This window comes from Myxocyprinus asiaticus, chromosome 3 (genome assembly GCF_019703515.2).
Source record: "Myxocyprinus asiaticus isolate MX2 ecotype Aquarium Trade chromosome 3, UBuf_Myxa_2, whole genome shotgun sequence".
Taxonomy (NCBI): Eukaryota; Metazoa; Chordata; class Actinopteri; order Cypriniformes; family Catostomidae; genus Myxocyprinus; species Myxocyprinus asiaticus.
The window spans coordinates 21,641,125-21,652,500 of record NC_059346.1 but is presented as its reverse complement, the minus strand read 5'-3'; the positions used below and the strand labels follow the sequence as shown (position 1 = coordinate 21,652,500).

The window sequence follows — 11,376 nt, the reverse complement described above, 5'->3', positions numbered from 1 at the left end:
ACTGCATCATCCACAGACCTGTGATGTCCTTCAGTGGGGCCAACACCAGTCTCTCAAATGACTTCATGACCACAGACATCAGGGCGACAGGTCTGTAGTCATTAAGTCCTGTGATTTTGGGTTACTTTGGGACAGGAATGATGATTGAGCGTTTGAAGCAGCATAGGACTTCACACTGCTCCAGTGATCTATTGAAAATCAGTGTGAAGATGGGGGCCAGCTGGTTAGCACAGGATCTAAGACATACAGGTGAAACGCCATCTGGGCCTGAAGCATTCCTTATCTTTTGTATCCGAAAGACACGGCACACATCATCTTCACAGATCTTAAGTGCAGGTTGAGTAGCAGGTGGGGGGAGGAGGGGGGTTGCAGGAGGTGTTTGTGTGAAGTGAAGGTCAGAGCGGGGGTGGGGTGTGAGATTGGGACTTTCAAATCTACAGTAGAACACATTCAGGTCGTCAGCCAGTTGTTGGTCCACCACAGGGTTGGGGGTAGGAGTCCTGTAATTTGTAAGTTGTTTCATGCCACTCCACACTGATTTAGGGTCATTAGCTGAAAACTTGTTTTTCAGCTTCTCAGAGTATCTTATTTTATCTTTATCCTTATTCAGTGTGTTCCTGGCCTGATTGTACAAGATTTAATCCCCACCTCTGTAAGCATCCTATTTGGCCTGATGAAGCTGCCTGAGCTCTGCTGTAAACCATGGTTTGTCATTGTTAAATGTTAAATAAGTCCTAGTAGGGATGCACATATCCTCACAGAAACTGATATATGATGTAACAGTATCTGTGAGCTCATCCAGATTGGTGTCTGCAGCCTCAAAAACACTCCAATCAGTGCAGTCAAAGCAGGCTTGTAGTTCCAGCTCTGCTTCATTGGCCTATCTCTTTACTACAGGCTTAGCAGGTTTTAGTTTCTGGCTGTAGTTTGGAAGAAGATAAACCAGACAGTGATCAGATAGTCCCAAAGCTGCTCTAGGGGCAGAGCGATATGCATCCTTTATTGTTGTGTAGCAATGATCCAGTATATTTCTGTCTCTGGTGGGGCATGTAATGTGCTGTCTGTATTTGGGCAGTTCATGTGTGAGGTTTTCTTTGTTAAAATCCCCAAGAATAATAATAACTGAGTCCGGGTATTGTTGTTCCGTGTCTGTGATCTGATCAGCCAGCTGTTGCAGTGCCGCATTCAAACATGCATTTGGCGCCATGTAAACACTCCCGCGGCGAGTAGAAAGGCTTACAGTTAATAAAAAGCGCTTCCAAATTAGGACAGCACATCTTCTTTAATGTTGTTACATCTGTACACCAACTTTCTTTGATGTAAAAGCATGTTCCACCGCCTCTCGTTTTCCCCGTTAACGCCGCATTGCGATCCGCTCTGAACAGCTGAAAGCCTGGCGGATGTAACGCGCTGTCCGGAATGGCTTTACTCAGCCAGGTTTCTGTGAAGCACAAGGCAGCAGAGGTTGAAAAGTTCTTGTTTGTGCGGGTTAGGAGATGTAGTTTGTCCATTTTGTTAGGAAGAGAGCGGAGATTCGCTAAGTGAATGCTCGGCAGTGCTGTTCGAAATCCGCGCCTGCTTGTCCTCCCTCTTGAACAGCAGAGCTGCGCCTCCAACTAAAATATCCAGCAAAACGTCTGAATATTCAAAAACTGGGAAAAGATTGTCTGGTATATGCTGTCGAATGTTCAGCAGTTCGTCTCTGGTAAAACTGACTGGAAAAAGATTACTAAACACAGGACAAATAAACAAAAACAACAAAACAATATTAGCGCTCCACACTGAGGCAGCCATCCGCAGGGCCATCATGATGTGTAATAATGAACAAAAGTAATTAGTAATGTGATTACTTTTTCAATTAAATAAAAATTAAAGTAATCTGATTACAATTTTAGAGAAATAATTAATATTACTATTTTTAAATAACTTACCCAACACTGGCTGTTTTATTCTAAAGAGAGAGGGTCCCTCATGGGGCCTGTCATGTTAGAATCACATGGCCAGCCGAATACGACTGACTTAATCTCATTAACCACCCTGTTATTGGACACTTTTACTCATTGATTAAATGAATCCTGTCTGACTGTGAGTAGTGAATTTCTACAATGACATCAGTAATTGAAAAATATTGCTTTTGAATTATAAATCCAAGACGACATGAACAAAAACATATTGAGTACACCTCAGAACAGGGGTTTGAGGGAAAATCTTATCATTAACTGTAAAAAACAAAATAACCACAAGATGGTGCTATTGCCCATTACCCTGTCAAAACCTCTGGGACTTCTTTGTTCTAATCGAGATAAGTCAACAAATCAGTGTCAATGCAGAGTCAGATTCAGAACACTAAACAATGACTATGGGAAAGCAAAGATAGTTCAATTTAAATACATCCAATCCAAAAAAATGTTCTATTTGATACCATAATCTACACTTCTACACACTTAGACTTGAGTTGCCTACACTGTAAAGCCTTTCCACTTTCAATTGTTGAACTATTCCATCTATAATTCACAAAGAAACATTACAAAAAAGCCCATATTTAAAAATGTCCATTCATAAATCATTTGTCATCAGAACAGTAACATCTTTAAAAGCAGACCCTTCCTCCTTTTTCCAACCCCTCGGGCAATCAACTATTCAGTTATTTCCTATCATCTATTAAAAGATCCATTTGATGAAGAGATATAATTTCCTCTTGGAACAGAGGGTATTTAACTCTCTTAAATGTCTTCCAGGTGAAACAGTTTATCTTTAATGCTATCAAACCAGAAGGGAGTAACCGTTTCTCTTGGCAACAGTAAACACATATATCAATAACTGTCACAAAGCATGTATTTAAAATGGCAAATCTGTGGAAAACAGACATGTCTTAAACAGCTGGTTGTCCTACTAATAACAGTCATTCTTTCAGTAACATCATTCTCGTACATTTCACTGAAGTCTTAAGCCATGCTGTGCAAAACTTTTGGATCAAAGCAGAGTGAAAACTATGCACATCAAAGTGTAACTGAACTGGGAGTCATTTCAGATATACTAGTACATACGTTTCCTTGCAGTAACTCATTTTGTCCCAGGATATAAAAGAAAGAATTCTGTCTTGGAATCAGCACAAGTAAGTAGAGAGAAACTACACTGCAGGGAAACCATCAAAGAACATTGAAAAACAGGACATACTTTATAGACATATTTGACAAATAGAATCACATGACATCCTTCAGAAAGAAGACTGTTTACAAAATCCCCTCTGTGTAATGATCGATGCAATGTCATTAGAATAGACGAGGTGCCTAAAGTATGGAATGCTGTGATTTCTCATAAAAATCAGCAGGAACAGCTAATGGACACCATGTTGTCACAGGATGGTCGGTAAAAATTAAACTGACCTGAAACATTCCAAAACCGATGTAAACTTGTTTTGAAATAATTCATTTACAAGTAGGGCTCTCTCAAGCATTTGCTTATTTAGAAATCACAGAGGGACATTGCTGAAATACTTTCAGCCCACACAGAATTTTTTTATTCCACTAAGCCCTCCACCATTTCTGCTTATACAAAGTTCATAGTGCAGAAATGAAAATGTACTTAATTATGTGCCTCCTAAGATACCTTGTTTTGCGAGATACATTTTAATGATAAATGTATTAAAATCCATTCAATACAGAAAAGTATCAATTGTAACAGTTTAAAATAATAGAAAACCATTTAACCTAAAATGTGTTTGCTATGTACAGTATATTTATGCTCATTAGAGTATCGTGTTATTCCTCTAATTTTACCTGTATTGAAACTAAAGCTTTAATAAAAGGTTATTAAAGTGTAACCTTTTTCATTATAAAATACTTTCTCCAATCCAAGCTTATTAAGTAGAGACAACTATAAGTAAGCCATTTGTAGGTATATTTTCTCAAACTGTAAACAATGTGCATCTGTGGTGCTATAAAAATCTGCTTATTTTGAGCAGCCCAACCAGCCTGACAATCCAACATTGGTTAGACCATGTTTGTTTAATTAATGGTAGACAGGGGAAGTGTTTGGAAAAGCTGTTTGAAAACAATGTTCCATTTTTTGCAATACCATTCAGTGGTACTAGTGGCACAGAATACACACTTCAGCTTCAGAGTCAAATCTCCTGAGCACTTCGTATCAGGAGCATTATTTCTATTTTGCGCGGAGATGCTGCCTATGTAGAGTGTCCCAAATCCTTCACTTATGAGGTTCCATGTCAGTTAGGATGCTGCCTTAAAAGGCAGCTGCCTATATTGGCAGGAGGCAGCTCTTTAGGTTTTGGAACAGATCCTCAGATGTCCATTTGCGATGAGATATTGAGAGGTAAAGCGCTGCGGTAAACATACCTGAAAAGCGTTACTCGCAAAGCCCAGGCCCAGTTGTCTGCAGACGACCATGGCCTCCATAGTGCCCCAGCCAAAACCACATACAGTGCCCCACACCAGAGAGCCGTTTCGCTCCATTAGCACCTCAACACGGCCTTCAAATGGGTTACGACCTCCACTCAACCGCAACTGCAGAAAATGAAGAGCAGTTATTGATTAGTCAATTTATCATCAACACAACCAGTGTGGTCATGTTGTACTATGACAGTAAAATGGTATGTTTGGGATTTATAGATTCCATTTAGTATCATGCACTTTAGCAGTAGGTAATTTAAAGGCACCACAGACTGCAAGAGAACAGTGACTTCTTACCCTCTGTTGGAAGCCCATGGCGGGAACATTGCACCGAACACCTGCATCCTCCTCATGACTGCAGCCTTCAGAGTCTTTATCCATGTTGAAGTGGCACTCCGTGACAGACTTCTCAAAGCCAGAACATTGAACCTCATTCATATGTACAGGGCCCATTCCTAAAAATTAGACAGACACATTAGGATGAGACATAAGCTTACCTCGTTGGTTCAGTCATAAAACATACCTAAAGATGTATATATATATATATATATATATATATATATGTGTGTGTGTGTGTGTGTGTGTGGGTGGGTGTGTGTGTGTGTGTGTGTGTGTGTGTGTGCACAGTGATGAGACAAAATATTATGACCACTCACAGGTGAAGTGAATAACGTTGATCATCTCCTAACAAGGTCTGGATAGATTAGATGGTAAGCGAACATGAATGCAGGAGAAATGGGCAGGAGTAAAGACCTGAGCGACTTTAACATGGGCCAAATTGTTATAGCCAGATGACTTGGTCAGAGCATTTCTGAAATTGCAAGGCTTATGGGGTGCTCCCGGTCAGCAGTGGTGAGTACCTACCGACAGTTGTCCGAAGAGGGACAAACCGCAAACCGGCAACAGGGTGTTGTGCGCCCAAGGCTCATCGATGCACGAGGGCAAAGAAGGCTATCCCGTCTGGTCCAAACCGACAGAAGGTCTACTGTGGCACAAGTCACACATTTTTTTAATGATGGTTATATGAGGAATGGGTCACAACACACAGTGCATCGCACCCTGCAGCATATGGGGCTGCATAGGCGCAGACCAGTCAGAGTGCCCAAGATGACCCTTGTGCACCATTGAAAGCACCTACAATGGGCACGAGAGCGTCGGAACTGGACCTCGGAACAGTTTAAAAAGGTTGCCTGGTCCGATGAGTCTCATTTTCTTTTACATCACATGGACGGCTGTTTACGTGTGCACCGTTTACCTGGGGAAGTGATGGCACCAGGATGCACTGTTGAAAGACGACAAGCAGGTGGAGGGAGTGTGATGCTCATGAGCAATGTTCTGCTGGAAAACCCTGGGTCCGGCCATTCATGTGGACGTCAATTTGGCACATGCCACCTACCTAACATCATTGCAGACCAGGTACACCCCGTCATGGCAATGGTATTCCCTGATGGCAGTGGCCTCTTTCTGTAGGATAATGCGCCCTGCCACACTGCACAAATTGTTCAGGAATGGTTTGAGGAACATGATGAAGTGTTCAAAGTGTTACCCTGGCCTTCGAATTCCCCAGATCTCAATCCGATTGAGCATCTGTGGGATGTACTGGACCAACAAGTCTGATCCATGATGCCTCACATCCTCCGCCTCCAACTTTCAGGACTTGAAGGATCTGCAGCTAATGTCTTGGTGCCAGATACCACATGACACCTTCAGGGGTATTGTAGAGTCCATTCCTCAGCAGGTCGGCGCTGTTTTGGCGGCACGCAGAGGACCGACAGCATATTAGGCAAGTGGTCATAATGTTTTTTGCTCATCAGTGTATACATACAAAATATTGTTTTTTAAAAAGGCTATTCCTTTTTTTCATAGGAAACAAAACATAATTTACTTCAATAATCTGTCTACTAATTAAAGACAATTTGAAATGTGTTAAACAACAATTGTTGCATATGTTTTTAAAAATTAAGTGAAAGTAATAATTAATATTTTTCAAGAGAGAGTGATTTGTTTGTTTCAGCTTGAACCAGTATCAAAGTTTCTGTCTATGACTACAACATTTCATTAATATTTAAGTTACTGACCATTTCCAGTTTAAAGATCAATATGGATTAGTGACCTAAACACCGAATAAACCTGGAAATTCAACACTTTCTTACTGACACAACATGGTAACAGTAGAGAGGGAAATTAATAAAACTGCAGCTGAACTTGTTCATTGTTCAAAAGAAAAGCATTGTATCTGATTTACTATGTTACTAAAGGCGTCTTTACACAGCCTGCTCTGCTCAAAATTCTGTGTTAAGATGCAATGACATATAAAAGTCAGACTAGCTGCATTCCATTCAAACTTGTGCGAAATTTTAAACTCCAAATTCACCGGGATGCAGGTGCGTGACATCACACAAACTGCACCCAGGGAGATTTACAAAGCAATTCATAACCATTTACTTTTATTAAATAATATTGATAAATGAGTCAAAGTTCCTACATTACATGACATTAAAGCTTGTTTAACTAATGTTTGTAGAGACAGGCATTCAAAACATGGTAAATTATACTCTCTTTTGATAATCGTACACCTGTAGCACTAATGCTAGCGCTGCAGCTTTGTTTATCAATTGGGATGATAGAAGAAGTCTCTGGTGAAACCCCTGCTAAGCTAACGGGAGCATTACAGTTTTGTTGCCTTACATGTCATCTTCCGAGCATCTGACAATGTAATGGAATGCCTTTATGGTTGGAGATCGGAGATATCAAGTAGGAATATCCCACATCTGACTTGAATGGAACGCAGCATAAATTATGTCAGCTCTGACCCACGTCAGCCCAGAGTATCAAAGGCAGTTCTGATGCTGCTTTGGTATTGTGTAAATGAAATGCAGCATCAGAGCAGCCTTAAACCTTTTTGTTGTCATGATATTGCATATATTTCATAGTTTAGTTTCACATTTAAAAGTATAACTTCATATTTTTATTAGGAGTTCATTATGTCTAGAACCTCCAGATCCAGCTGGGACAGAATGGTTAATTCAACAATACGCACCTTGTCCAAGCTGACCTCCAGAAAGTGCCTCCTTGGCACTCCCAAAACCAAGCTCACGACACACCACAGTAGCTGATAGGAGGTTCCATTTATCATCACAGATTGTGCCCCATTCTCCATTCTTCAACACCTCCACACGTCCCTCTCCAACCACAGCGCCACCTCTGAGACGCACCAGGGGTTGCTGTGAAGGGAATGACAGAAAGGTTGAGGGAGGGAGAAAGACTGAATCTTGATTCCTTCTTAAAGAAGTGAGGATGATTTTTGGATAGAACTCAATATATGAAATACTTGAGACATAATCCAGTAATTCAGAAAACCCATGGTTTTATAGCAGATGAGTGAAACAAACCTTAAGACAATGCTTCCAAACTGCTCATTAAAGAGGATTATAAATGTGGTAAAACCATTTTCTCTGTCTAAACTGGCCCAGTCTCAGCTATTAAGACGAGCTAATACACTGGAGGCCAAAAGTTCGGAATAATGTACAGATTTTGCTCTTATGGAAAGAAATTGCTACTTTTATTCACCAAAGTGGCATTCAACTGATCACAATGTATAGTCAGGACATTAATAATGTGAAAAATTACTATTACAATTTGGAAAAAAAAAACTTCAACTACTTCCAAGAGTTCTCATCAAAAAATCCTCCACGTGCAGCAATGACAGCTTTGCAGATCCTGGGCATTCTAGCTGTCAGTTTGTCCAGATACTCAGGTGACATTTCACCCCACGCTTCATGTAGCACTTACCATAGATGTGGCTGTCTTGTCGGGTACTTCTCACGCACCTTACAGTCTAGCTGATCCCACAAAAGCTCAATAGGGTTAAGATCCATAACACTCTTTTCCAATTATCTGTTGTCCAATGTCTGATTCTTTGCCCACTCTAACCTTTTCTTTTTGTTTTTCTGTTTCAAAAGTGGCTTTTTCTTTGCAATTGTTCCCATAAGGCCTGCACCCCTGAGTCTTCTCTTTTCTGTTGTACATGAAACTGGTGTTGAGTGGGTAGAATTCAATGAAGCTGTCAGCTGAGGAAGGACATGTGAGGCATCTATTTCTCAAACTAGAGACGCTGATGTACTTATCCTCTTGTTTAGTTGTATCTGGGCCTTCCATATCTCTTTCTGTCCTTGTTAGAGCCAGTTGTCCTTTGTCTTTGAAGACTGTAGTGTACACCTTTGTATGAAATCTTCTTCTTCAAATCTTTTGGCAATTTCAAGCATTGTATAGCCTTCATACAATGACCTAATATTGACCTTAAGACATGCCAGTCTATTGCATACTGTGGCAACTCAAAAACAAACACAAAGACAATGTTAAACTTAATTTAATGAACCAAATAGCTTTCAACTGTGTTTGATATAATCACAAGTGATTTTCTAGTACCTAATTAGCAATTTAGCATGATTACTCAAGGATAAGGTTTTGGAATGATGGCTGCTAGAAATGGGGCCTGTCTAGATTTGCCTGTCTAGATCAAAACTTTTTTCAAATAGTGATGGTGCTGTTTTTTTACATCAGTAATGTCCTGACTGTACTTTGTGATCAGTTGAATGCCACTTTGGTGAATTGAAGTACCAATTTCCTTCCGAAACAGCAGAAAATGTACATTATTCCAAACTTTTGGCCTCCAGTGTACATCTTCATCATTAAGTATAAAAAAATGGATATACACTCACTAAGCACTTTATTAGGAACACCTGTACACCTACTTATTCATGCGATTATCTAATCAGCCAATCATGTGGCAGCAGTGCAATGCATAAAATCATGCAGATACAGATCAGGAGGTTTATTTAATGTTCTCATCAACCATCGGAATGGGGAAAACATTTGATCTCAGTCATTTCGACCATGGCATGATTGCTGGTGTTTTGATTATTTCTGTAACTGCTGACCTCCTGGGATTTTCACACACAACAGTCTCTAGAGATTACTCAGAATGGTGCCAAAAAAAACAACAACAAAAAAACATTCAGTGAATGGCAGTTCTGCGGACTGAAATGCCTTGTTGATGAGAGAGGTCAACGGACTGGTTCGAGCTGACAGAAAGGCTACGGTAACTCAGATAACAACTCTGTACAATTGTAGTGAGCAGAACAGCATCTCAGAATGGACAACACGTCGAACCTTGAGGCATATGGGCTACAACAGCAGAAGACCACATCAGGCACTTTATTAGGACCATAGTGTTCCTAATAAAGCTCTCAGTGAGTGTATTCTGCTTGACTATGAAAGGAAAATTCATTTAGACTTCAAAAAACTTCAATAGTGTTGATTTGCAGATTTCTGATCACTCTGAACCCCCGTCCCACGCTGAACAGTAACAAGTCACAGGCAAGCTCCCACATGGATTGTTTGAATGTATAATTTGGAGAGGATGATGTAATTTTTGGGTAAAATTTCTGACAGCATAAAGCTTTTAAATACTTAAAAATATAATCTACTCCACTCTCTAACATTTAGTATTCATATAATCACAAGGTTTGGTGCAGAAAACTGTAACTAAAGTATTTTTGACTGCCACTATTGCCACACATATTTTTCTAAAGGGATAGTTTAACCAAAAATTAAAATTCTATTACCATTTACACGCCTTCATCTTGTTCCAAACCCGTATTACTTTTTTTTCTTTTCTTTTTTTTTTTACTTAAGTGGAACACAAAAGCAGATGTTAGGTAAAATGTTAGCCTCAAATCCCATTAAATTTAATTTCATCTTTTTTCCATACAATGAAAGTGAAGGCTAACATTCTGCCTAACATCTCCTTTTGTGTTCCACTGAAGAAAGAAAATCATATTGAGTAAATGACAGAATTTTTATTTTTGGGTGAACTATCCCTTTATGTAAGAGATACTTTCACTATAAAGTAACCACTTAGTCTAAATTCAAATTTATGGTCACCATGCTGGTAAAAGGTGTTGTGCTCTGTTCATGATTGAAGTTCAGCACAAAGCAATACCTTATGTGCACATGTGGCTTCTTGTATTTTCTGGAGGAAATGCATCATCTGGCTCAGGTGCTTACCTCTTGTCTGAAAGCCTTCCTGTAGCCTGCCATGGGAGTTGGGGCGAAAGCTTTGCCAGGGATGCAGCTGACTACCACAGGACTGCCTTGCCCACACGTGCTATTAGCTTTGAAGGTGAGAGTGTGGCCCAGCTTACAGCTAGACAAATGAGCTTCATTTCCAGTGCAATTTATGGAGTAATCCCAGTATGATGGCTTTCTCCTGCGGGCAAACATCCTGAGAAACAGTTTATAACAGGAAAGGGGGGTTACTTAAAAGGTTGAGTTGAATAACAATATTAATTGTTGTTATTACATACAGAGTACCCTCATCTAGGACCTGTTTGCAAGTGGAAGATTTATAACATGGTTTGTAGATGTTTCATGGCTCCATTCATCTGCATAAAAGATTTGCAACACCCTAAATATTAAAATGCAAAAATATGAAGTACTGATTCATATACATTGAAGTGATGTTATATATCCCTTTAGGACAGATTTTGCTCATTCTATTAAGAGCATATTTAATGTGCAATGCTTTGATGACTACACAGTGAAAAATTTAGGTGTTCATAGAAAAAAACAATTCAAACCACAAAACCATTTTTGTTTTTTTTGTTTTTTGCAGTGTAGACCTGTTTGAACTCTATAAAAATGCATTAATCAAACTTACCTGATATGTTTTTTACTTTGTCTTTTAAGTACAGTATATTGTAATAGAAAAGCTGCATCGAGAGATGCATTACTTAAGCTCCTGAAAGTGATAACAATTTAGAAATAGTAAGTAGACCAAAAAAATAAATTTGTACGGTGTACATTTCCCTGTTAATCTATAATGGCATCCAAAGTCTGTCAAAGACTATCGCTACTACATCAACTATTGGGCAAACACACACATAGGTTTTGGAAGACACAACGA

The 11,376-nt window shown here is 39.6% G+C and overlaps 1 protein-coding gene across 2 annotated transcripts in view; it reads right to left on the bottom strand.

Moving 5' to 3' along the window:
* The window catches only part of loxl2b (lysyl oxidase-like 2b), a 45,033-nt gene that overhangs the window by 7,069 nt on the left and 26,588 nt on the right, over positions 1–11,376 (bottom strand). For both annotated transcript variants that reach the window (XM_051664918.1, XM_051664921.1), the window contains 4 exons: positions 10,479–10,695; positions 7,450–7,633; positions 4,707–4,864; positions 4,356–4,523 (listed from right to left, as the gene is read on the bottom strand). In XM_051664918.1, the coding sequence (XP_051520878.1) occupies positions 4,356–4,523; positions 4,707–4,864; positions 7,450–7,633; positions 10,479–10,695 (727 nt within the window). The remainder of the gene's footprint in view (positions 1–4,355; positions 4,524–4,706; positions 4,865–7,449; positions 7,634–10,478; positions 10,696–11,376) is intronic.